This window comes from Falco biarmicus, chromosome 6 (assembly GCF_023638135.1).
Source record: "Falco biarmicus isolate bFalBia1 chromosome 6, bFalBia1.pri, whole genome shotgun sequence".
In the NCBI taxonomy this organism is placed as follows: Eukaryota; Metazoa; Chordata; class Aves; order Falconiformes; family Falconidae; genus Falco; species Falco biarmicus.
Window position 1 is genome coordinate 11976603 of NC_079293.1, and position 27572 is coordinate 12004174.

General features: G+C 36.5%; 1 protein-coding gene across 48 annotated transcripts in view; it reads right to left on the minus strand.

The window, feature by feature from the left end:
* RIMS1 (regulating synaptic membrane exocytosis 1) overlaps positions 1-27572 on the minus strand; it is a 335801-nt gene that overhangs the window by 81540 nt on the left and 226689 nt on the right. For 14 of the 48 annotated variants that reach the window (XM_056342347.1, XM_056342344.1, XM_056342365.1 and 11 more), the window contains 5 exons: positions 23348-23425; positions 20959-21030; positions 16623-16805; positions 15174-15286; positions 9589-9618 (listed from right to left, as the gene is read on the minus strand). In XM_056342347.1, coding sequence (XP_056198322.1) covers positions 9589-9618; positions 15174-15286; positions 16623-16805; positions 20959-21030; positions 23348-23425 — 476 coding nt within the window. Of the gene's footprint in view, positions 1-1555; positions 4595-7582; positions 8350-9588; positions 9619-15173; positions 15287-16622; positions 16806-20958; positions 21031-23347; positions 23426-27572 lie in introns of those variants that run through there. The other 34 variants (XM_056342374.1, XM_056342369.1, XM_056342383.1 and 31 more) reach the window with 10 other exon arrangements.

The following is a 27572-nucleotide window of genomic DNA, read 5'->3' on the forward strand; positions in this document are numbered from 1 at the left end:
ATACAGGGGACATAAATCCATGATCATCTAACCATGTATTCACTTAAATGTAGAAAATAGTACAGTAGCATTCTAAGAATTAAAGCATTAAACAGGTATTAAAATTTATTTCTAAAGTAATTAACTCCTACTGCTATCTTGAACATAACTGCTTACCATAGATAAAGATTATTTGAGAGGATAATTTATCCGTTCAACCAGTCACAGTAAAAACCCCAGTAATATTCTAGTGTTTTTTTTTTATTTTTACAAAGAGTCCTTTAAATGCACTACTTTGCTCTCTAATATTCACTTCTGTTTCAAACAAATTAATTGTTGTGCTTTCAACTTCCCTGTGACAGTCTTTGTTTAAAATATTGCATCTGATCTTAAACCTTCAAGAAGCTGTGGTGCTATAAAGAGCATCTTCTTCAATTTGAACAACCTATGGCAGTTAATATTGGCTGTGCTTGCCACAGGAAGATGACCTCGTACTAGCAGAAAGAGCAGCGTGAAAGCCTCTGGAATAAGGCTTCTTTACAATAAGTTAACCTTTGTGTAGTGGATAATTTTCAGAGGGAATTATATATTTTACTATTCTTAAACTTGGTAACACTATAAATGCAAAGGAATACCAATAAAATCAATACCTTGAAAACTGGCACTTTTTAATACTTCTAGAACTATACCCAAATATTTATTAGTAACTATTCTAAATCACAGGAGTACTCACTATGTTCATTGTGTTTTAACAACTTATAACATCCCAGAAAATTTCTTTTAGTTGGAACTCTTTGTGTGGTCACAAATACAAGACTGTCATTTTATTTGGGAAATCCTCCACAAAATCATCTGCTTTTGGGTCAACCATGGATTTTTATGACTCTTTCTGTAACAATTAGTTTTAAAAGTAAAAATTTTTCTAAAGAGCCCCTCCCCAGGTCAGTGACAGGAGACACACACCAATTTAAAAGCTGCATGGAATCAATTTTCAATCACAAAACGCAGATTATTTTAAATTAGTGGAAAATAAGTGCTCTATCATGTTTTTTAAAGATCTGTATTGTGAGTTAAAGGATACTGAAGTTCTCATATGTTGGTTTTGTGTTAGTTAACTGTGGGATTCTTTACACATCTATTTTTTGTCTGTGCTTTGCTAGCACAAAGATGCAAAAAAATAAAACAAAAGTAGTACACTCAAGGTTGGATATTTTAAACTGTGTGTTACTGCACAAATCACCATTGTGCATGCACATACCACCCGTAAAGTGCTTGTGGAAATGATGGAATGTCTGTAAGCTGGTTGAGTATGAAAAAATATACAAAGACATCACTGTGAAAAATATGTTGTTTTCATGTCCTCCTTCCACATTTCTTATTTTAAAAAAGAAAAATTAAATACAGCAAATTACATTAAAATTCTGCTACAGCTACAAATTTAAGGCACAAAATAAAGTTATTGTAATCTTCAATCTCTTATACGCAGAGGGTCCAATCTAAGAAATTCTGCACATGCAGAATGTCACACTGGGCCAGCAATTATTCCAGATGACTAATTATGTCGGTAAATGTGTACCTTAATTGCAATGAGTCCAGTTCCACCATCAGATATGCAGGCACAGCTCCAATTACTTCAATGGAAGTTGCATGGAGGTATCTGAAGGCAAAATTGAGCACTTTAGGTGAAATTTTTAAAGATGGCCTCTTATTTTAAGGACAGATATGAAAGGATTAAGATATATCAAATAGTGACTGAAGTAAAAACCTCAGATATCTTAATCCTATCATACATGCATGAAGTAGGCTGAGGATATAAAATCAGAGTCAAATTGAGACCCCTTTAAAAATTTAGCCCTATGTGGGTATGGTGCACAGATTAGAGTTACTCTGATTAATAACCCTTTCACTGTGTGACTTTTAGGTGCTTTACCCTGTCAAGTGTACGGTATACTAAATAACTTATACGATATAACGTTACTCTGTATTACTTACAATACCTGAGAAAGAATATTCTATTATGTAATAAGATGCCATTTTGGTGACTATACATGAAAATTACTGCAGTCAAGGTTGGGCAAAAATTCAACCTTAACTCTTTAATTCTTGATTTTTGTTATGTTTAAGTCCTTAACCTTAGTGACACACTTATGTTCTGGTTTTCATTATTGGCTATCATTACATAAAATAACATGAGAACAATCAATGAGGACTGTGAAGTAAATCTAAATTCTCTAATGGAGAAATTTGGGTTTGTGCATGGAGTAGGATGTAGTTTAGCACCAATTAGCTGTTAATGTATTTTGAAGCAAGCAACTGTGTGAAATGTAAGTCTGCTCTAGAAAATCTGTGTTCTTTCCAGCTTTGTTGACCATGCACATCTGAGCAGATGTACTCTATTTCAATTCTGTGATGGAAAATTTCATCTGCCTGATAAGTAGCCTGGTATACTCTTTACACGTTAATCACAAGAAACAAAAAAAAAATCTAACACAGGAGCAAAAGCACATTAGCAGAAGCTGTAACAACCATAGGTAACACCACCATACGATCACATTACTTTTCTTGGAACACAGCTGGTTACCACAGGTAACGAAAATTTGACATAAACAATACTTCAAGAACTTAACCTGCCTCTTAGAAAAATATGGATCTACTTTACTTTAGGACATCAGCATTTACACACTGCTTTTCCTGGAGCTCTTGAGAGGTAGGCCTACACAGTAACTTACAGATTGAAGCACTGTAATCCTAAAACCTTTAAATTCTACAGTGGCCCTGGAATTCAAAATATGGAGATTTCCCATACATGTCTCAAATTAGTGGTACAACTACCATCAATACCAGTTGTGTCAACATGTTACTCTCTGGTGTCAGAAGTCACGCTTCAAAGAGCTATAACTCTCATCTCTTCAAGAGCTGCTGATTCAGATGTGAGATCAATCAGTATGAGAAGCAACTGAAAGAAAAGAACTCATTGAGCAGACTGCTTAGATAAGGGGTGAAAGTTTAGAGCTAAAGCTTTTATTACTCCTAAACCATGATGTACAACCATGATGTACAAAACCAACCAGGCCATGCAGGAGAGAAAAGACAGACATATGAATGGAATCAAAATGTTATACTTCAATTCCATTAAAATATTTATAAACTTGCCTGACTCCTGTAATCCCAGTGTACTGGGTCTGGCTGGGATGGAGGTAGTTTTCTTCACAGCAGCCTGTACGGTGCTGAGTTTTAGAATTGTGACTAGAATAGCGTTGATAAGACACTGATGTTTTAGCAATTGTTCAGCAGTGCTTTGACAGCACCAAGGCCTTCCCTGTTTCTCATGCTGCCTGCCTGCCTGCCTTCTCCAGCGAGCAGGCTGCAGACTGGGAGGGGAAACAGCTGGGACAGATGACTCCAACTGACCAAAGGCACAGTCCATGCCATATAGCATCATCCTTGTCAATAAAACTGGGGGTAGGGTTTCCAGTGTAGCTGTTGCTCAGAGACTGGCTGGGCACTGGTCTGCTGGTGGGAGGTGGTGAGTGAGTGCCTTCACATCACTTGGTGGTGGGGTTTATGGTTTTATCATTTTTCTTCATTTTTTCACTTCACTTATTAAACTGTCTTCATCTTGACCCATGAGTTTTTACTCACTACTGCTCTTCCAGTTCTCTCTCCCATCCCGCTGTGGGGAGTGGAGTGAGAAAGCAGCTGGTGGGTGCTTAACTGCTGGCTTGGGTCAACCCACCACACTAAGCTACCAAGAATTAACTGCTTAATGTAGTTCTGAATGGTATTCCATCAAACAAAGTTCCTTGAGCTGCTACTTAGTTTATTACTCAACTCACTGCTAAGTCCCATCTGGCTTCCACTGTTAATGAGATTCAAAGAAAGAAGACATGGTCTAAAAAATTAAGACCATCTTCCATCCCATAGCAGGTTCATCAGCTCCCCTGGGGTCTCTTCCTCCCATGTTATTAAAGAAACATCCCTGTGAAGACTGTGCACCCTGTACTGTAATTCGTAACAGACCTTACAGGATTCTAAATATGCTGCATGCTGGAAGTACAACTAAAAATCTGGACTGCCAATCTGCAGAGGTGATCTGCAGAGGTACTATTAAAAGAACAATTAAAATATGCACATAATGGAAGAGCCGGCTTTTTACTTATAAAAAAATTCTAGAACTTGCTTATATTTCTTGTGATAAAAGAAGTTTTGATTAACATTAAAGGAAGTTCTTGGTACATGTTTCCATCATAAGGAAAGTGTGGGGGTTTTTTATTGAAAGCCTATAAAATATGTGCTGTCCTTCAACTATATAAAATATGCAAGTCCATAAAATGCTACTTAAAGGAGGCAAGGAATAAACAATGAAAATAGCTATAGCTACAGATCTCATTTCCAGCCTGCAATCTACTCTCAAAGAAAATTAGGATAGGCTAACAGTTGGGTTTTCTTAAAGGAGAAGGCAATTTCTTAATTTTTCTAAGACATCTGTTTACTAAAAATATATGTACTAGCCATATAACTTTTAATAAGTCAGCACTATGATAAGTTTTATAGCATTACACTTGATGGCGTTAACTACTTGACAGCCCTCATCTTTATTTCTATGCTCAGAAAACTAGTATGGACACATTTCAACCCCTATCTGCTGTTTAACTGATAGAGAAGTTAGACCTGGCTAGAATACTAACTGTTCAGAATATATGCTACCTTTTCAATTATGTACAAAACAACAGAACCATAAGCAATATACTATTCTAACATATCAAATATAGTAGGGCAGATAAAGTCGTGGTGTTTGTTTGTTTTAAGTACTTTAGTAGATAGACAGAATGTATCACAGGTATATTTCTGTTATCCACAGAATGTGAATCTAACAATGCATAAAAAGTGACTTAAAATAAATTCAACCTGCATTGGTATGAACAACAGATCAATCCCATGAAAATCAGCGAGAGCTGCAACAGTTGCACCAACAGTAGTGACCAGTGCGAAAGGAACTGAAGTAATTTTAAGGTTTTAAGTCCCCTATTTAAGGTTGGAATGGGGCACTAAACTCTAAATTATTTGCAAAATTTCTTAAATGGCATGATGCTATAAACACCTATCTATTAAGCTGACAGCATAATATATGAAACATATATGGGCTCATTGGAATATGGATTGTACCGCAGGCAGCAACACTGAACTAGCAAGGAACAGCATAAATGTTATAGCTGCCTTTCTAGCTCTGGTTTTTAATTTCTGAGATTAACTGTTTAGGTATCCACCCATTTCACATTACAACAATCACCAAAGACACTCTACATTCTGTAGACTATGGAAAGCTGTGAATTCTGTCAATATACATCTAAAAAACCCCTATTCATACATTTGAAAAAAAGGGATTAAAATTGTTTTAGCATTGAAACTACCTCCTGTGTTGTGGTGTGACCGTTACCAAATTCCAAGGAAAACCACCTTACCCCCACAATTGAACTGCTGTACACGCTACACATGTATCTCCAGCAAAATATCACTATCTCTGAAGTGAAGACTTGTTGCTGTCCAGCAAATGATAAGGCAAGAAAGGAGAAGGGAAATTTTGGCAAGGTAAATGAAAATAAGTCTTGATGTTTACGAAAAGAACAACAAATTCTCAAATGACATACTAAGATAGAGAGTATTAGGACATCAAAAATAAAGATGGAAACTGGAAGATACTCATTTTATCTGAGGTCTATGGATTGATAATTTAGGAACGTTATCATTTCAAGAATACTGATAGTGAAAAAGATTCAGAGGGAAGTAATGAGAATTATATGAAGTCCAGGACGTGGTCTTGCAGAAACACATTTAGGAAAGTATTACAAAGAATGGAAATATGTGGCTTGATTGTGGTCCATAATTATTTACATACAGGAAGACTTCTAACAACAGAAGTCTAACAATCTTCAATTTAGCAGATACAGGTACAACAATGCCCAGTAGCTATGAAGTTAGGTAATGCTAGCTAAGTAATAAGACATATGTTTAAGAAGCCAGGTGGTTAAGAACAGGAAAAAAATTCCATCACTTGCAGTCATTAAGTGAAAATACCTTTCTAAAAGGACATTCTTGCACAAACCCAACTATGGACTTAATGCCAGAATTACTGGTGACATCACCTGGTCTGTGATTAAAACTGATAACCATACTGTTTTTTCCTAGACTATGGAAAACCCATGAATGTCTTGGCACTGGCGATACCATTCTCTATAATAGTGAACTCTGCAACAAACACATATTTTACTCTGGAGGCACTTCATGTTTCTGGTCAAGATAGTCAAGACAGAAAAGAGGTGTATGTAAACTACAATTTGGAAATCCTCCAGATCTTTCTTACACTAATAAACGTTGGATTAAGCTATGTAAGAAGAAGAAATTGTGATGAAGATTTCAGATAGCTGTAGCCCTTAACAGCAGATATCACACATCCTTTACGATGCAAACTTTAAAGGAAAAGGTCTAGAAGTCTAAACAGATAGAAATACTCGCTTACACAAGGAACCTATTGAAAAGTAAGTTGAAGTGAAAATCTGTCTCCTAAAAACTATCTTATACTAAGTGTTTCTAAGGCACAAAAACCAGGTTCTGGCAGGGCAACAGGGATCCGCACTTATCCCAGAAGCTGACAGATCTGATTCACTCTCAGACTTCATATTAAGAAGAAAAGTTGAACAATGACCAACAGCTACAGCTACAATGCAGTCTAGAGGCATGTACACAGCCTTTCTACACAGCAACAGCCAGAAGCTTCACCTACCTGTGCTACCTAGGTGATCTATGGGTGGGGATTGTGGGGGAAAGATCAGTGTCTGGTTTGAGGAAGTGAGAAGTGGAAGCTGAAGAAGAAACTAGGCAGAACCTATGTCCAAAACAAAAGCAGAGAAATAAAGCCGTGGTGAGATCTGGGTGGGAGAATCCCCCAGTGCAGTGGGCAATGGAAGCAAGGAGGGAACGGAGCATTCACTGGAGAGCTGGCTGTGCAGCATAGCAGAGAGAACTCTGGTGCTGTACCAGGATGAAGCGTTTCAGAAATAATAACAGAGTCATGAGGTTATTTCTGCTCAGGCTTCAGGATTAGTTTTGCAATATGCATACACAAAATATCCCTGTGGTAGATTACATTACTTCAAAAATCCACAGCAAACTCTACCACGAAATTTAGAAAACACGCAAAATCTTGAAATCATGATCAGATGAATGTTTTGAAATATAAGGTTAGTAACACCGAAAAATCAATTTGTGGCTAAGATAAAGAACTTGTCACCACCTCCCTACGTATACAACTTCAAAAAGTACTTATCAGCAGCGTGCAGATAGTGAGGGAGATGGGCTCTGAAGCATACTCTGCAGCCCTGGTCCCTGTACCTGACTAGCTGTGGCTCCTTTAAGCTTGTGTGCATGGATTTCCTTCCCATGGGAGCTGACACTGCCCTGGGCCACCTCCCAAATCAGAACGGAGGCATGACCAAAGCCCATACTCAGACTGCCAAGCTGGGAAATGAGTTTGGATATCCCAGTACACACAGAGGTGTGGTGGCCATCTTGAGTTTAATAACTCAATCCAGAAGGAAGATAAGCCAATATAAAAATCTTAAGTGGTTGATGCAACAACACTCAGTTCTTCATCAAAGACTGTCAAAGATGATCCGAACTGAAGCTTCTATTAAAACAGTAAGAAAGCAAACATATACTTCTTAAAATCTGAAGAATGTAAATCACTGGTTTTGGCAGCAATCCAAGTCAGCATTTTTGTAACCTGCTGAAGACTTTATTGCAACCCTTCCACTGATTAAGTGGAACAGATGCTTGATTATTTTTGTTGTAATTTATCTGGTCAGTATTGTTCACATCTGTATTACATGCTTTCCTTCACACCTGTGTCTCTTGCCACATAATAATCTGTAACCCTGCCATCTCCATCTCCCATTCACCTACTGGCTATATGTTTTATCTCCAATTCTGCACTGGGGAAAGTCAGAGGTGATAGTGGGCTACTAGTGTAAATCAGCTCACGGTCCCCCACAACTGCCAGCACTCCACTTCTTCCCACTCCTCTTCTTTTGCCCAGCTCTTTTCTGCCTCCAGGCTGTATCTACATTAAGCTCCCTCAAGCCAGAGGAATCTGTGTGCATGAAGATCCCACCACCTTCTACACACTCCCAAATCTTGGACCAGATCCATCCAAATCTCGTGGAAACAAACCTGTTACAGGCAGGGCCTATTTTGTCTGCATGAAGTCAACTGTTTTAAACAAAGAAACATTCACTGCAGTCCGAATTACAGGGCAAAGTTTCTGAACTCGAAAGAGGCATAAATCACAAATGGGCATGATTGACTTGTGTTGTTCTGTTTGAGAGAAAAAGAAATACTGCAGAAAGCAAAAATGACAGAAATAGTTTGTAAAATCAACCATTCTTAGCACTTTCTTAAGATATTTCATAGTACATTCTTGCTGCAAAATAACCTGTACTTGCTAATACCCAAGGTAAATGTTATTTATTTTTCATCTTTTTAACATTATCATGAAAACATACTCGTAAGTATTGTCATGGGTGTTGGAATTAGTAGCTTGTAGAATAGCTGCTGTATTTTTACTCAAGCAATGATGAATGTGTCAGTGGGAATTACCCTTACAGAAAGTAAAGAAGTTGTAGGAGATATTCTGATTCAACTCACAGTTTGGCTTTGGCCCTCCAAAGCCTGTATTCAGACCAGCATTTCCCAAGATCTGCAGGACTCAGGACTAAAGGTCAGGGAAAGTTAATCTGTGCTATTAATGTTTATGCAGCATAGTATTTCGCTGTTAACATCAAAAAGGATTTTTTTTTCATTTTTTCTCTCCAAGATTCATTCTGATTTCAAGATAATTGCTACTTCCAGCAAAAAGAAAAAAAAAAATTAAAGAGGGACTTCTCTGCAACATTGCCTTGATAGGGACATGACTGACTATTCTTTTCACTTTGTGGGACAGCATTAGATACCTGTTTTTTGAGCTCACTGACTCAATGGTATTAGCACAGACATGGAGAATTTGTCTGAGGTGAGCACTGTGTGTGCCCCTAAAAACCTGCCCTACAATGTGACTTTCTGAGTGTCAAGGTCTTGTCATGCAAATAAAGCACAGCTCCTTCTTCAGAATCTCTCTCCATATGAAAGACAGTTTCTGGCCAACATCACCTTCAAGTATTCCTAAACCCTGACCTACAAAACATCCTTCACAGATGTCAAGAGCCATGGCTGCATCAATAGAACCAGATGTGCACAGCTCAAGAGCAGCTTAGGTAAAATCGTAGTCTTTGTGTGAACTTTAAGTCAATTTGAGCACCTTCTGAGCCATGTAAAATACCATGACTACTCCTGTTAAATACAGTATACTGCATTTCAGAATGAAAAATTAGAAATCACAGCAGAAACTGTTTTCAGCTTCTAAAGAGGGGCATCAGATAGCATACAGATATTTGAGAAACAAACTATTTGCCTGTTAAACACTGTTAACTAAATACTATATATTGACAGAATATATTGAGGGAAAAGCCAGTATTAACAGTTGCCAAACATTTGTAAAAAAAATACATAAATATTTACCTTTTGTGGAAGAGTTAAAAGTCTCTTGCTCTTCAATGAATTAAATGCACGGAATGATGGAAACAGAAAAAGAAATCAGCAAATTTAAAGTTAGATAAAGAAATGCGTTACATATGACAATGGCATGTACAGTAGGCAGTACTCCAGCATATGCAAAAGTAATGTAGAAAAATAAAATGATAAACCATGACAAATAATAAAGCCTATGACTTTTTCTTTAAAATTAACAGGAACAATGAAGTTACTGAGAACCAGATTGTGGACTCTTAAGTATTCTGCTCCAGCATACCGTCATACTCAAATTGATGAATGACATAAAAATCTGAAAATTCCTTTAACTATCACTCTCACTTCTGAAACATTTAGCCCTGTTTTAGATACTGAAGCCTTTTCTGCAATAATGAGTGTTACAAATTTATTTTCTATTAACATAAATCTATAATACTCAATAATCACTGTACTATTGAAAGTCTGTCTTTAAGGGAAACATAAAAGATTATGAAGCTTGAACTTATTTGCAAGTTAGCAATGCTGAGAAAACAACCCTCTCCAGCGTGAATAAAGATTCCACAAGCTGCCTCAAAATATGCAGTACCACCTCATAATTTAAAAATAAAACTAGAAATATGAAGACAAAACAAACAACACTAAAATAATAAAATCTAAAATTGAAATGACTTATTATTTTTCTTCTGTCACTCAAGTTTTACACTGTTGGATCTGAAAAAAGGTTTTAACTGAAAGGGTTTGATCTTTCACCATTACTCAAGCCACTCTCACTGCAATGACACTTCAGATCAAGTACATATACACAGCACAGTTTTCACTAGCTATTCATTTTTTTAGGATCTTAAGTTGGTTAAATATAAAAAGGTACTTGCAACACAAATGTATTATTTCACAACATACTGATTTTGTGTACAAAATTCTGATTCTTTTTTGTTAAAAGGAAAGACCGGTCATCAAAATACTTAATTCCTCTATGATGTGACTACCATTTAAGACTTGTACATATATTATACATGTGAACTTTACGTAAATAATCCCCATTCAGTTACCAGTAGTCTTTAATGTAGCCTTCCCTCACAAAACAGCAGCGCACACACACACGTACTTCACCTGCATATAAGCTATGTACAAAGCTTATGCAGCATTTTCTAACATGAACTAAGATACAGGAATAATTAATGCTGGTCGCACTTTTGCTTTTCTAAAGGTCACTACATAAGGCCTATTGCTGTGAACAGATGTCACTGGAAACATAAAACCACACTACTTCAGTTATGTTTACAGATGCTCTTTACATGTAAACAGACTGCTGATTATCACAAACCTTGCTCTCATTATAGGACTTCTGAAACATGAAACCACACTGTTGAAGCTACGAAAAAGAAATCATGCTGTGAACAGCCAAACAGAAGCAAATAAAGGGAGAAAGACCTGTTTTGCATGAATTATTTCTTAAAGAGAATTTCTATGCTACAAACAACCATTGCACATTTATCTTGCTGGTTCATAAATTTCAATAGTACATAACATGTTTTTTCTTATTTACTTGATAGATTTTCTAATATTATCCCTAATATTTACTGTGTCTTAAAAGGACTATAGAGAAATACTACAGAACTTCAGGCTGCATTCATTTCCTTGATCAGTACAATGATTAACCATTATACAAAAGTGTAGAGACCCACCCTCAAATCCTATTCAACCAAGAACTCCTGTGGTGTTTCATATTTGCAGTGGCAGACAATGGACTCAGTAAAGATCACAGAAATATGCTTTATACAAAAGTATAATTTAAAACCCACACAACTATGTAACAAAGTTGTTATAGAAACAGCTGAAAAAAAGTCAATGCAGAATCCCCACACCTCTTAATGATTTGCACAGTTCCACTCAAACATGTTGCAAATGAAAAAAACCCACCATTGATGTAAATCTTTTCTAGTTCAGCACAGGATGACATATTGAAAACACACCATTGTCCTTACCATGGCTTAGAATTTCACTGCTTTAGTCACTGAGACAAAACATCTTCATATTATTAGGTACTTTCATAAAATTATTAGTTAAAACAAAGAAATGAGAAACACTTCTTGAATAGCATAAGTGAGCGTAATGACTAGCAAATTGTGACTATTTCAAAAAGCACACACAGACACACCTATACCAGACTAACTTCCAATATTGAAGCATCTCAAGACCTTTAGATGCAACGTGTGTCTTGCACTCTAGGAAATACTGCTGACAGGATTGCAAAGGAAAGAAATACAGCCATGTCTTCCTTGAATATCACGGAACTAAAATAAAAATTGCATTGCCTAAAATTACAGAAGCCTACAATCTTAACAATAGCCACTTTAAAAAGTCTGCACATACTGGAGTTGCTAAAAATTTTGTTTAGTTAGAACTGTTCCAAGTGAAAATAACTACCTCCCTCCCCCACTCCAAAACTAGTAAAACTGCTATCCCCTTTAGGACATAATCACCAAGAACCTGCCCCCCGCCTCTTTTTTTTTTTTTTTTTTTTTTTTTGGCCAGCATGCATGATTATGCTGTTTTGAAGTTTTAGTCCTTAAACTGGACTTTTCCTCTACATTTAAGACTTTTTCTCTCTTCCTGATCAGTAGTACTAACACAATTTCTGTAATGGAATAAGGACTACTACTTTGGTCTTCCCTGTAAGGATTACTTCTACGATATATATATTTTTTTTTAAGAAAGCGTGCCCATTAATAAAGTGCGTCTATTAATAAGGACCCTTTAAAAATACCTTATTTTCTCACAAGTTGACCTTTTATGATTCTCAAACTGCCAACCAGAGCAATACCTAAGATAACATCGAGACAAGGACACAACTGTTTTTTTAGTTCTAAACTTGACAATGACAAATGGAATGTCCAAGATGCAATGTCAGCCCTAGAAGAAGCCTTATTAACATGGATATGATAATTTACAGTTGAGAGCTAAAGATTAAAGATTAAGATCTTTAAATACCATTCTGTTTCTCAAAATGAAAACCACTACCAGTCCCTTTCTCCTTCATTAACTCTAATTTGTTCCATAATGACAGCTTTAACAGGTAATAACATTACTTGACTGGATTCTTCTATGCCTCCTGAATGTGTAAAGAGCAAAAAACCACAACCCAGGCCTGATATACAGACATTCAATCTTTTTACAGCAATCACTGTGATTTGTAAAACAGACATAGATTCATAGATGTATATATTTAGATGTGGATTCAACCCTCCCGACACAACAGAATTTGTACAGAGTGTAAAGAAGCACTTTACTATAAGAATGATATCATACAGGATTTCCTTGAAACACAGGATGTCAATACTGACAACCAAAAAGTAGCTTTATTTATATATGAAGAAAGTGAATTTTGAAATTATCCCTATAACATTTGTATATCACACTAGATTTTAATATCATCTATATCCATGGTGACTGTGAATTTAAATCGTGAAGGACATAAATCAGTTCCAAGTATAGTGAATGGAAATCTTTTACAGACATCAATATGCTTTGGATTCAATCCTACATTAGGGTCAGATCACTTCTAGTCACTCCATTTGACCCTGATTCATTTGACAGAGATTAAAGAGGTGAATCTGCTATTAAAATTTGATACTATAAATCAGAGCAAACACTATGAACCTATAGCTTCGCTGCATTAAATTTCTTACAGTACTATAAAGTTTATTCACACTGTCATATTTATTTCAGAAGATACTGACACCACCATTTAAAAATATTTTATAAAACCTATTCAATTTAGTATTTTTCTGCAAATGTATTCTCAGATTGAACAAAGTATTAAACATGGGTAAAACCAGAAAACTTCCCCTTAAAAAGGACAACCCAGTCACTTAGACAAAATCAAAGTACTATGTAGAGAAGGAAATCTCTTTAGCCTTCGATTCCATGCAGTATGATATATAATAACAAATTAAATGATATGTCACATCGTACTTGTACATTTTATATATAAGACGCAAGCCTATCAGCCACAAGTGTAGGTAAGAGTTCAGCGAAACAGCATTACTTTACAGGTGTTCACAGTATCAACAACCTTCTAAACCTACAGTAGCTTTAGCCTTCTCCTCAACTTTAATTTTCTTCTTTCCTCTTCTGCATACACACCACCACCACTCATTTTCACAGGAAGTTTTACATTCATTTCCAATGTGTTTATGAAAACATAAACTAGTATTTTATTCTCAACACACCAGTTATCAAGAATAGCAGAAAGATGATAAATGAATATCCGATGGAAAGCCAACTTAAAATTAAATTGAAAGCTGTTTTATCATTATATATTGTACCAAGTTCTGAAACTGCAGAAGAAACATGAAAGAAATTTGAAATTCATTACTTATTACATTTCCCTAAAAAGCTCCTGATTTATTAATATGCAGAAATAGAAGCTGTAAATGTGGTTTGTAACTAGTTTATAATCTAGACAGTCCTAGGTTCACTACAAAACAAAATGAGATGACTCAAATGTAAAGTTTAAAATTAATAAAACCCACTTGTATTAGTCTATTAATGATTCAGAATAAAGGTATAAAACAAGAATACACTTTTATATGTATTAACTGAAGGTGTAGCATGTCATCAGAGCCCAAAGCCATAAAACTCATGAAAGCTGATCACATGTTAATGTAAGCCATCATACAAAAAAACCCCTATGGTAATCTATCGTGATGAAAAGCTCATGGCCAGCAACATTACCTACTCAAGAAAGTGATCTGCCAACAGTTCTACAAAACACTATAATTATTTCATAATTAGAAGCATTTCTGTCATTTCCACATTGAAGAAAACCTTGCAGTACATGGCGATCTCAGTTATTGATGTAGTCAATGAGAAAAGAGGCTTTTTAAACACAGAAGAAAACCTGAATGTGCAAATATTACCCATTGTGTATTTCATTTTACCACAATAGCTCATACTTTGCGTGCTGTATGTTGCTAGAAAAGGAAACAGCAATACTCATACTTATTTGATATTAATAGGTAAAACATCTTCCACAACCATTAGGTCTACATTGACACTTTCAGAAAAGAGCAGCACTCTGCCTGATGAGTTTATTCTTAAGGAAGAGCTGATGACCTGTGCTTTCACATTCCCCATAGTGATTATTTTCATTCTTTACTCACTGGACTATGAACTCCAGAAGAAAAGCAGATTTGTGATATTTATTATTAATCTGTGCACAACAATTGATATAAAACACAAAATAAATGAGTAAGACTTGCCAAAATATTTGCCCCTGATTTCTTTAGCTGAATACACATTAGACACATGTTGGAAACTTCCACAGCTCTAATAGAAATTTTAAAGCAGACAAACATAAAATGGTACTAGAAAATCAAGGCAACTAAACCATGTGTAAAATCCACCAGTCAAAACTCTACTGGATTTCCCAGACTACAAATATGCTTTCATTCTCTTCTATTGCTTTATTGGTAGAATTATAGCATCGAACATGTATTTATGAAAGTAGACTTTAAGTAAAGAAAGGTAAGAAAACAAAGAGTTTGAGCTATCATAAGCTCATTATTTGATACCTTGCTCTATACTGCCACTTCTTACTGGAACTTGTGGTAGCTGTCTTCCCCTGCGACTGCTGAAGGATGTGTCTGCAGGAGGAGACTGTGTTGGACTTCCTTGTTGGTGTATTCTGCAAATAAAATTAAGATAGAAGTGAAATAACCCAAATAAAGAGAATTTGTATATTCTGAATTTCAATCACATATTAAGTTGCATATAGCAAAGATGGATTTGAAGAAGTTTGCATTTGGTGTATGCCATATGCACATACTCAGGACTACATACCCAGTTAACTCACAAAACCTTATGTTTAATTTCTCTAACTACCTTCAATTCAGGAGAAATATTTTCATTTGTTTTGTTGTTTGATTTTTAAAATAAAGTACTAGCCAAAAAACACTGGACAAAAAGCAGTTTTCTAAGAACCATTTATGCATATGACTCACAATTTATATATGTTCTCCTGTACTGGTACTAGGGCAATACAAAAAATAAAATATAGAGGTGGCATCTTGTATTCCCTTTGTGCTGATGCAGTAATTGCACAAGGCCACAGAGCACTGGACAACAAGTATCTATGCCCATGGGATAACATGTTGTTTTTCCCTGAACTCAAAGAAGGAAAAAGACCTTTAACCTTGGTATTGGGGGAGGTGCATGTATGTGTGCGTGCAACAAATGCACAAGATTTTTAATATTCATACCTAAGTATATATCCTAAATCCCTGTAGCTGAATTCTAGCTAGCACTATTTCAGAACACCTTGGCTACTCGATTTATTATACATAGATACAGCATCTGAGTGTAACACATCAAACACCTTTGGAACGCTGGTAATTATGCAAAGTAAGTAGGGCCATCTCTAATAACTAGGGGAAAAGTTTAAGGAAGTAAACAAAGATGAGAAGAAGCAGATCGTGGAGAGGGAGAGCTTACTCTTAAATGTCCTTGCCAGTTACAGTAATGCCACACTCACTATAGTGAATAAGCAGTTCATCTACTACACTAACATTGTAAGTAGGTTATTTGCAATTTTATGTAACACATTTGTGCAAGTTACAAATACAAAGTTGGCTTTCACACTACACAGATCAACTGACTTTCTCTTAGCCTGTAAGATCAGTTAGCTGTGTGAACAGTATGTGATTTCCTGCACAGTGTTCAAGAAAAAAGCTTTGATAATTTTCATATGGATACAGAACAAAACACAACAATGGAAGGACAAAACACAGCCGTTTTTTTTTATTTTGCGTTGCATAACTATTTAAATTCAACAACAAGAAGTACCATCTGGATGGTGAAGATAGGTGGCATAAAGGATATGAGAGAAGTGTAAATACTATGAAAAGAGGATAATCTACAGTGCCAGAATGAGTGAACGCGCCATGTATGTTCAGGAAAGAACACCACCACACTGACACCTGGGGGGCAGAACATGAAAGCTGTGCTGTACACATAATAGCAACCTTGTCAGAAGTGGAGAAGGTGGCGCCGACCCTCCCGGCGCTAGGTGATGTACAGAGCATAAGGGTCTGATACTAGAGTGCTCACTCGACCTGGAGCGAGCGTGGTGTTTTCCCCTAATGACTGGCTGTTCAGTTGTTCGTGGGGTTGGAAGTCCCCTTCTAGAAAGACATGGTAGCAGACCCCTAAAACATCAGGGCCAAAAAGAAACTGTTCAGTTGTTAGCTCCAGGCACACCTTTCCATGTCCCCCTCCATCAAAGAACATTGCAAATCCTGGCTGCAGGACCAGGGCTGACATTTCAGATCAAAGTTACTAATTTTGAATGCAAATCTATTTTCAAAATCATGAACTGCAGAACACTCACCACTGCAGATGCACTTGACCCTAATTGTGGACCTGTTGAACTGCACTGCACATAGCAGACAGTCAGCCAAAAACTCTAGCTGCATTTTAAACACAAGTGAACAACACATATGACCTAAATACTAGCAGAAAGTAGGCTATGAATACCTAGGTTTACCACAAAGCATTTCTGTTTCTAAAACATATATTTTATGTTTATTAAAAATATTAACTGGATTTCAGTTAGTGTCCTAAAAAAGGACAATATGTAATCACCTATGTAATTCCCTTGGTTTCCTTAGGAGTTTGAAATAAGGGATCTATTTAAGGATTTTTCTGCTCTAAGTCCTAAAACAGAAATAGAGTTCTGAAGGAAGTCTAATGAAAATATAATTAAAATATACAGTAAAATGATTCATTGTGTTAACATAATAAAGCATAATTATTGGTAGTTTAATAATTGCATACACTGCAAGTATGAGATAACCTGAGACATTTCAAGTTTGGAAAGTGACAAAGTACTCTAACTGTGCCTTTTTCTTCTTTCTTGGTTTCCCAGCAATACAGCATTTTGTAAGTGGTACTACTGTATCTGCCATTGTTGCAGAAATTTCAGTTTCCTGTGATGTAACTTCATTGTGAGTTTTTTTGTTTTTTTTTTTTTTAATTTCTGCAACTTATGAAGTCTCCCTTCACACACTCAACACAACTTTCCCACAAGATACTGGCAAAGTAACCAGGGACTGTCTACTTCATACGACTATGATGCACTGAAAAGTCACCCTAAAAAAAGTACATACGAGACAACATGCAGATGCCTACCAAGGATAACAAATAGGTTTAGTTTCAAGGCCATTTCATCAGTAACAGTTTATGTGGAAGTCCAGTCACAATGCAACAAAACCAGGATTCTGTTGCCCTTGCTACATTCTCTCTCTTAAACCTTAATGGTTCTTTAGCCTAACTCCGGATTTGCCCTGGTGATAACGCTAACATTCTTGCAGAGACCGATTCCCCCGATTCTAAAAGATGCTTACAATAATGAAGATGAGCCGAGTTCTGAAAATTCCTGTTTCTCCATGCTGACTGTAGAAGTATCCATGCCAACTACTGCATGCAATCAGCTTTTATGCATGCTTTATTCGATGTTTAAACATCATAACATCCATAAGGTATGTATGGATCCTACTCTGCCAGAAAGTGCTTGCTTGCTTTTACTGTGACTAAATGCTCCAGTCTAACAGTCATCATGTTCTCTGTTCAGATTTTTCTCATTTTAGAGGCTAATTATCCTGGAATTCATCTCAGTGAAGCGCTAGGAGAGTCTGTCTTGCCATTACAGAACAGACACTTCACCTGAGACTCAGAAACTTACCTCCTGCTCTTTCAGTAACAGCCTTTTTAGAGACTGTCCCCTTCCATGAGAGACAGAGGATCTGCTTAACTAACATGAAGACAATCGGGCTTAAGACTTGCATTAGCTGGGATATTACATTTGAGACAAATATGCTACTGGGGCTGCAGATAAAAATAAGAGCTAAAAGGGAAATGGAAAAGCAGATAAAAATAAGAGCTAAAAAGGAACTGGAGAAAAACTAGAATGGAGTTAAGGACTTGCTGGCCTAGGAGAAAGTTCAGTTGCTGAAAGGAAGAAGTCTGCAAATGGCTGATCAGGAGAATGAGACAAAAAGGAACAAGCATAGGAGACAAAAACTAGTGTACTACTAAGGAAACAAGATGGAAATGAGGTAAGAATTATGGAGAGAAGAAGAATTTGGGAGAGAAATTATACCTGGTGAGCAATGAGATTGCAATGTGTGTAGCTTATCTGGTTCCTCACAGAGGAAAGCAACACTGCAAGCAGCAAATCTATTAATTCAATTGGCAATGGTTTACTGAGGAATCCTACAGGTTCTAGCTCTGCCTGCACACAAGGAAACTCGGATTTCTCTCTCTTCAGACTGATGGCTCAGTGGCACGTACTAAATAAAACATGCTGCCACTAACAGAACTATAAACAAAAACTAAAAAAATAAAGAGAGCATCGCCAATCCTGTGCAACCCTAGCACAGGGTTCTGTGTAAAATATAAAGACTGTATGTATCGTAACATATATGACAGATAATCTGGCATTTCTGGGATGATCAGTTAGGGCTGAAAGAAAACATTTTAGGATTGGGATGAACCAATTTTTACCACCACTTTCCTCATTCATACAACACAGAAAATACTTGATTTTCATGTAACCAGTTTTACTTCTTCAGAAGAGTTTACTGAATCACATCTTTAAGGCTTATGTCATCAAATTAGTAGAACTCTTAGGTTCTGTAAACTACCCTGATAAGGTTTGCTTTTCCCCTTTTATGTACATTTCCTAAGTTATCACAATAAAGAACTTAATTTTACATAGCGTGTTGAAAGGCTTTATAGATAAATGGATAGCATGCTGATGTCTTATTCCAGTAATCTGCTTAGCTAATAGTAGACAAGATCTACAAATTGCAAACCAAAGACTAAATCTTAGACAGAAATGGATATTTGAGGAAGAAATAGTCTTGCGTTATAGTTGCCTTTTTACAAGAAAATTAATTGCCTGTCCTATTATCAAAACTTTCTGGCACTAGCACAACCTTATATCTATAATGAAACACTAAACTACAGCACTCAGACAATTCTGTGAATAGCAGTGAATCATTTTATGGAAACATGAAACCTACAACCATGTGCCATGGAGATGTAAAAAGCAAAGCACAATTTGTGTTTCCCTATGCTCTTGTTGCACTGTGTTCGTCACTGAACGGTTATCAAGAACTGAGTCCCTTGGAGTTCAGCCTCCCCTTAGTCTTCACAAGTTAGAAAAAAACGGGGTAAAAAATGCCTTTAGCTATCTCAGTAGCAAAACTGTCCTGGTTTAAACACAGCAAGAATTTCAGCCATCATTTAGGTAATTTCTCTGGTCTAAACAGAAAAAGTAACTGGGCTGTTGTGACAACAGAATCATCAAAATCAAGAAAATTGTAACCATGGCTTTTGGATCAGGAACGTATTCCGGGACTTGAAGCAGTAAAATAAAACAAAGGCTCTGAAGTTTTGCTACATAATGTGCATTTTCATTGACACTAAACATGTGTCTGTGCTGTTCATGGAAGTTTTTCACCCTCATAGTGTAAAGAGATGAACTTTCTTCCTCTGCTAATCAAGATAACAGAAATCTATTTCTGACAAAGGCAGGATCTCACCCCTCCTCACTGCTCTTATTTCAGCCAATACACAGGGTTTAAAGCTTAACTAGCTGTGCTTATGATTTAGTATATATTTTTTTTTTTTCACTTTTTCTTAAGAATTTGAATACATAATCCTAACTACTGTAGCATCAAAGTTAAAAGTTACAATGTAATACAAATACAGGAAAATTCAATGAATACACAAGTTAAAGTCTCAGTGTTTATATTAACTTCATGTAATGATAGATTATAAAATTTTCTATACAAAATTAAATGTGTAACTTAACATTTTTATATTATAAAGTGAAATTATTGTGATCAGAAACATCATGAATTATAAGTCTGTTAATATATTTTTTTCATCCTCAAAGTTATTCTAAAATAGGTGAGATTTTTTGAAAAAAGATCAGTGGTAAAGTGCAGAAAAGTGTTAGGCCCATACTAATGAAATATGCTACGCATTTCCAAATTTCATCTTACAGATATGAAGACAGTGGCAATGGGTCTCAGATTTTGGCTTATAAAATGGATGGACTGCCAGTCTTTACCATTGAGTTTATCTGCAACGATGGAGAATGCCAGAAAAATTCCTTATGTATGCAACACAGCAAGCAGTGCTAATATAGATACAAAGTAAATAATCCTGCAAATTACAACATAATTTTTGGTACTGTCACAGATGTTCTACTTCAAAAGTCATATTAGATGTATATTCTGAAAACGTGAACCAGATTGATTATAAGAGATGTTTACTCATCAGTAATCCTACCTTTCTGTTTCAGTTGCCGAGGTTTTCCTAGTTTGTTTTTGGCTGCTATATCTTTCCACTTTTCTGGACTGCCTGTGAAATGACATGTCAGAAAAGAAATAAACAAAGAAGAAAAATAATACAGAAATATGAAGATTATTTATTAATGTATTATAAAGGTAATAACAGCAATGGTTGACAGATGAAAAAGAGACAACTATTGTCATGAACAGGCTGGTGAAATCAAGGTTTAAGACACATTGCACTGATTAGGTTTGATTGAGGCTGATGGTGTGCAAGTTATGAGGTAACAAAGCGTTGGACCTAACATTAACACTGACTGAACCTGCAGCTAGTTTCCACTTTACAGTCTGTATTTGATTAGAAATAATGCCTCCTCATAGGCCTTTTAGTCATCTCAACAGCAATGAAAACAAACGCAGAGTAGACAGCATGAAAAAAAATGTTGCAGGAAGGACCACAAAATACTAGTCAAATGTAAACTTTAAAAATTGATTTTAAATCTAAATTTCAAAATCAAGACAAATACTGCATCACATCAGATTTAAATAACACTGTCACTATATTGATTAAAACTTGGCTTTTCAAAAATCTCACGTAATTTAGGATTGTTAAAGTTTTTTAGAAACAGTTTAAATATTTTTTTCCGGTATACATAAGTAAGTTAGAAGTTTATTTCATTCCTTCACCCCTTTCCCTCGTAAATCTTTTACAGAATTCATCTGACATTTGGATAGTGAGGTACTAGTTACCTCTGACAATTCAAGTATTTAACAATGAACAGTAGGATGAGTCAGTAAATGTAGGAATGAAGCTAAAGCATGTTTCACCATTATGACCCAGGACTATAAATATACTATGAAAATCTCTGCAAGTCTTGTCTGTTCCAAAATTTTCTTTACTGCCCATAGTAATGTGAGCACTTACAAGTTAGGACTTACAATTTTACACCTCTGATAATCATCAAAGTATATTGTTTGTTTTTTTTAGAAAAAGTGCATACAGTATTTCAGGAGGGGTCAAAACCAGGGAGCGATGATTATTCATTGATAGACCAGAAATGTTGACAAACCCTAACTTGCATCTTATACCGGTGCAAGAAATATGTCAAGGAACTTGCAATGATATAACCAATGTCATATATTAAACTATAAAAAAATTACTGTGGGCAAAACAAATAGGAAAAAATATTTTTTAAAATGTTTTCCTTTTAAACCTCTGTGGTTATTATAAAGAGTAATCCAGGGCCTGAACTGGAAGATACCTAAACAGCTGTAACACCAAATTATACCCAAAGAATTATACTCATAGTGGATTTTCATGATTTGTACCCATTGCAATATTTGATAAGCATTATATTGTGATGTAGTATGTTCCACAACAAAGAAAATACTGTAGCAAAATACAAAATGCTTTTTGCATGAGGAGAGGTCATATATTTTCTTTCCAAAAATAATATCTGGGATTACAAATAAAAATCCCCCTTGTCCTCAAACTATTTTCTTCAGATTTACTTTTGTATATTCTCATTAATTTTTAATTTTTTTTCTTTACTAGGACAAATACAAGGTGGATATACAGAGAAACATGTATTAAATGCTGCAGCTTTACTTAAAACCTACGGTTAGCAAAGTATTTGAAGTTATAATTAGATCCACTGAACACAGCAGCATTATCAGTCAGATGATGTCACCGTCTTCATTTTCTGTTTGGTTGGTTATGGGGCTTAATTTCCTCTTACTCATTATGTCACTTGCTTAAACTGTGACATTATGTGCAATGGAGAAAAAGAGCACATAGTGACTTTCTGTGGGTTGGAAAAGCTGAGAGTAGGATATGCTTTTCGTGAAAAGTAACAAAGTAATATATAGCACTAGTGAGCTGAATAGACTTATTTCTCTGCTCTCTATGCTGTCCTTGTGAGCAGCACACATTGGAAATATGTTTAATATCACAATTTCCTTTCTGTTTCCTTCCTCTTGCTAAGGTGATGCTTTATACAGCTCCATATAGCTCAACAGCCTACTACAGCACTCAGTCCCAGCTCAACTTGAGCACGCTGTGGACATTGGCAGGTCCATATTCACAGGTAGGTGTCCTTTCATATCATAGAATGGTTTGGGTTACACAGGATCTTAAAGACTGTACCATATACAATGTGTGACAAGTACACTGGGAATAAGAATGCTCATGTCATACTCAAAATTACCTCTTAAATGTACTTTACAGGGGATTAAATATTACCTATGAACAATACCAGCATATATGTACTCATACATAAAAAGATGGAAAACCTAAATACGTGAAAGTATCACACAGAGCATATGAAGAATATACTATAACCAATACCTAATTTAACTGGAACTAGGATTTGAGTAAATACAGATACCTCTGTGCTGCTCCAGGTTTAGCACTTAGGTGGTCTACACTGTCCTGTTTTGGAATGCAAGAATCCAGCGTCCTTGTTCTTCACAAAATTTGGAAACATGGATATGGATTTGGACAGAATGAGCAGAAACAGAGAGATGGTCACATGCAGTGAAGGTGGAGACATGCAGTCAAATATACAAACCAAAAATACTAAGGCACTATCTGCTGAGAAAGGCTATATTTCTCATTTCCCCTTCTATTGATTTAATCCATGCACTTTAAGGAAATGTTATTTTTTTTAGATATAATATCAACAATCTAAGATGCAATAAAGTAAAGAATGAAAGCCACAAAAATATTTTAAAAACCCTTCTACTCTACATGCTGAACAGCAGCACTGAGGCTCAACAGTGGCTGTTATCCTCGAGAATTAATCTATACTACTGTTCATTAGATTAGCATATAAACCTATACAGAACAACTTCCCTTAGGAATTTGAAAAATGTCTATTTTGTCATTATATTGTCAAATTATCCTGAAAATGCAAGTAAATTTCATCATTTCATATATTTTGATGAAAACTTCGTATTCTGTTGCCAGCCAGTCTGCTACAGTAACAATTAACAACAATCCAATAGCGGAGTAGAATAACTGCCTCAACTTTTTTAAAAGAAAAAGATATTCAGAATATTTGTTAATTTGTATATTATTTTTATTTCTGCTGATACTGTTTAAGAATCTCAGATTTTGTTCACAGCTTTCAGTTTAGCATAAATATTATCAGCTTGCTGGTATATTATTAATTTTTTAACGGAATATATGGTAAAAAAAATAATCCTGATAAGGTGTATCAATGTAAGATTTTTTTCCCCTAAATATCAAATTTGGCTTTTAAAGAGAAAACTAAGCAAAATTTGCAGTCAACTAGTAATCTAAATGTAATAAATTTGCATCTATACCTCCATTAGGGTGAGAAAATGTTAGATTTCTCTTTAAGGTCACAGTTCTACCAACTGTCACACCAAACCACTGACCAATAAGGCCCTGTTATGTATACAGACAAGCACTATATATATATTACTTTATATAAAGACAAGCTATTCACCGTTCATGTTCCAAAGACCCATGTCTCAAATATTTATCACCATTGAGTGTAAACAAAATCTATACACAGAAATATGATAATATTCATACCAAAATTAAAAATTACTATTCCTAAAGTGACAAAATAACATTTTTATAAAATTCAGGGTCTAACATTTAAAATTGTTTATTACTGGCTTGTACAAGAGACCTTAGCAGTTTGCAGTGACTCTGTTCACTTATGTAGCCTTAAAGCCATCACGTATGTTATGTTCAATACTTCCTGAATTTTCCTGAACATTTCTGAAATGCTGGATGTACATGGTTTGTGAGCTGGGAGTTCACAACTACTCTGAAGGCTTGGTAGCTTCTCACACTCATTCCTAGCACTTCAATTCATGTCTTGCAAAACTGCCTCCCTGATCAAGTCATATAGTGTTGCTGGAATGATGTAAAAGGATCGTCTGGACCAAATCAGTCTGCCACTGGCAGTGCACAACATACTTCGGGTTGTATTCGTGAAAGTACCAGAAGGCCATTTTCTCAACAGCTGGCTTCAGGATGACTACTGGGCCACCAAAAGCTACTTCTCTTAACTGAAAGTCTATGAGAAATAATTTTTTTTAAAAGGCTTATTTTATCCAGCCTTGGTTATATGTTGAAATTATATGCAGACTTCTCAAAAAGAACAGTCTGAACACAATTCCCATCTACCTTTAAATGCTCAGCTTTCGTTCTCCTTGTTTTTACCATCACTTACAATTTCACAGTTTCGCAGTCCTCCAGTTACCAAAATGTCTTTCACTTTAGACAGACTTCCTAACTCAAATTTCTATATAAAAACCAAAAAACCTCCCAGCAATGAAGCTATCAAATTCAAACCAAAAATGATTCTTTAAAATGTCTTAAGGAAATACATGATACTAGCCAAACACTTGTTAATTATTAACACTGAAATAACATATAACCCATCTCTCATCTTGTCAAGGTACATCAAGAAGTCACTTTTTCTGATACGGCAAGTGAATGAATTCCAGAATAACAACAATCTTGCAAAAAGCTTTACTAAAATTCATGCTATGAATCATTATCAATAAATACAATGTTGCAAAACCTGAATTTAAATTATCAAAATTAGAAATAATGCATAGCTTGTGTTTAAGAAATGCATTCAGAAATGGATCTTCTTGATTGCACCCTATATGCAAATTGTAAGATAAATCTCAAATGTACTCAAACGAAGAGTAAGATAAAATCTGTCAAAGTCAATTAAGCTGTGAAAATATGATTTGAAAGTGGTCATAAGAAGTTAGTTACTGCTGCTGATCCTTCATTCCCTAACATCCACCTCATTAGTTATCAAATTGATACAAATACATACTAAATAACCCATATATTATACAACTGAGTGGTGCTGGCTAACTGCCAAAGCTATGGGAAATGATCAGAATTAATGCAAACTTAGAGTAGAATACAAAGGTAAAGCACCTTTGATGCCCTCACTGATACTCTGCAGACATTGTGGGCTATTATCTTGTACTGGGCATGCAATGCAAAGAGCCAAATTGCATTTGGTTTGCATGGCAAGGTTCTGATACAGTGTGGGGTGGGAGTGGGGGTGGGGATGGTGTGTCTACAGGGGTGGCTTCTGTGAGAAGCTGCTAGAAGCTTCCCCCATGTCCCCTGCAGCCAGCTCCAAGATGAACCCACTGCTGGCCAAGGCCAAGCCCATCAGCAACTGTGGTAGCGCCTCTGGGATAACACATTTAAGAAGGGAAAAAAACCCCACCTGTGCAACAGAAACTGCAGAGGGAAAGAGGAGTGAAAATATGTTAGTGCAGCAGCTCTGCAGACCCCAGGCCAGTGCAGAAGGAGGGGGAGCGGCTGCTCCAGGCGCTGGAGCTGATTCCCCTGCAGCCCGTGGTGCAGCCCATGGTGGAGCAGGCTGTACCCTGCAGCCCGTGGAGGTCCATGGTGGAGCAGGCTGTACCCTGCAGCCCGTGGAGGTTAACGGTGGAGCAGGTATCCACCTGCAGCCCGTGGGGACCCCATGCCAGAGCAGGTGGATGTGCCTGAAGGAGGCTGTGACCCGAGGGAAGCCTGTGCTGGAGCAGGGTCCTGGCAGGACCTGTGGCCCCTGCAGAGAGGAGCCCAGGCTGGAGCAGGTTTGCTGGCAGGGCTTGTGACCCTGTGGGAGGGAGCCCAGGCTGGAGCAGTTCGTGAAGAGCTGCAGCCCATGGGAAGGACTCCATGCTGGAGCAGGGGAAGAGTGTGCGGAGTCCTCCCCTTGAGGAGGAAGGAGTGGCAGAACCAACATGAGATGAACTGACAGCAGCCCCCATTTTCTGTACCCTCTGCACCACTGGGAGGGAGGAAGTGGAGAATCTGGGAGTAAAGTGAATGGGAAGAAGGGACGGGTAGGGGGAAGGTATTTTTAAGTTTTATTTTTATTTTCTCATGATCCTACTTAGATCTGATTGGTAATAAACTAATTTTCCTAAGTCTGTTTTGCCCATGACGGTAATTGCTGAGTGATCTCCCTGTCCTTATTTCGACTCACGAGCCTTTTGTCATATTTTTTCTCTCCTCTGTCCAGTTAAGGTGGGGGAGTGAGAGAGCGGCTTTGGTGGGCACATGGCATCCAGCCAAGTTCAACCCACCACACCAACATTCTACAACCTTTTCTTAATCTGGGAGGCTACAACCAGTCATCAAGACTGAGGTTAGCCTAAACTCCTTCTAGGTTGATTACTGACTGCATCAATGGGATTTGAGTGACCAGTTTACCTGCAAGACTTCCAAGCACAAGATTTCACTAAGGAAATTAGGCTGCTGTTTCTCTGACTCAAAATCTTTTCCACAGATTCTATATCCTACAGATGCTTTACTGTAACACGTTTGGTAACAGGTAGTAGATGATTTCATTCTCCACAAAACTTAGCTGATATCAAAAGGCTTACAATTCTGCATTAAGAATGGCAGTATTTAGATGAAAACCTCATTTCACTGATATGGGATATGATTATGAATTAATTCTAATCACTTCAATGATTTTATCAGGCCTGATCCACTGAAGTCAAAGCCAGTCTTTCCATTGACTTGAAAAAAGGGAAGCAAAATTACTTAAAAATGCCTAAACAATACAAAGTACATTTGTAAAC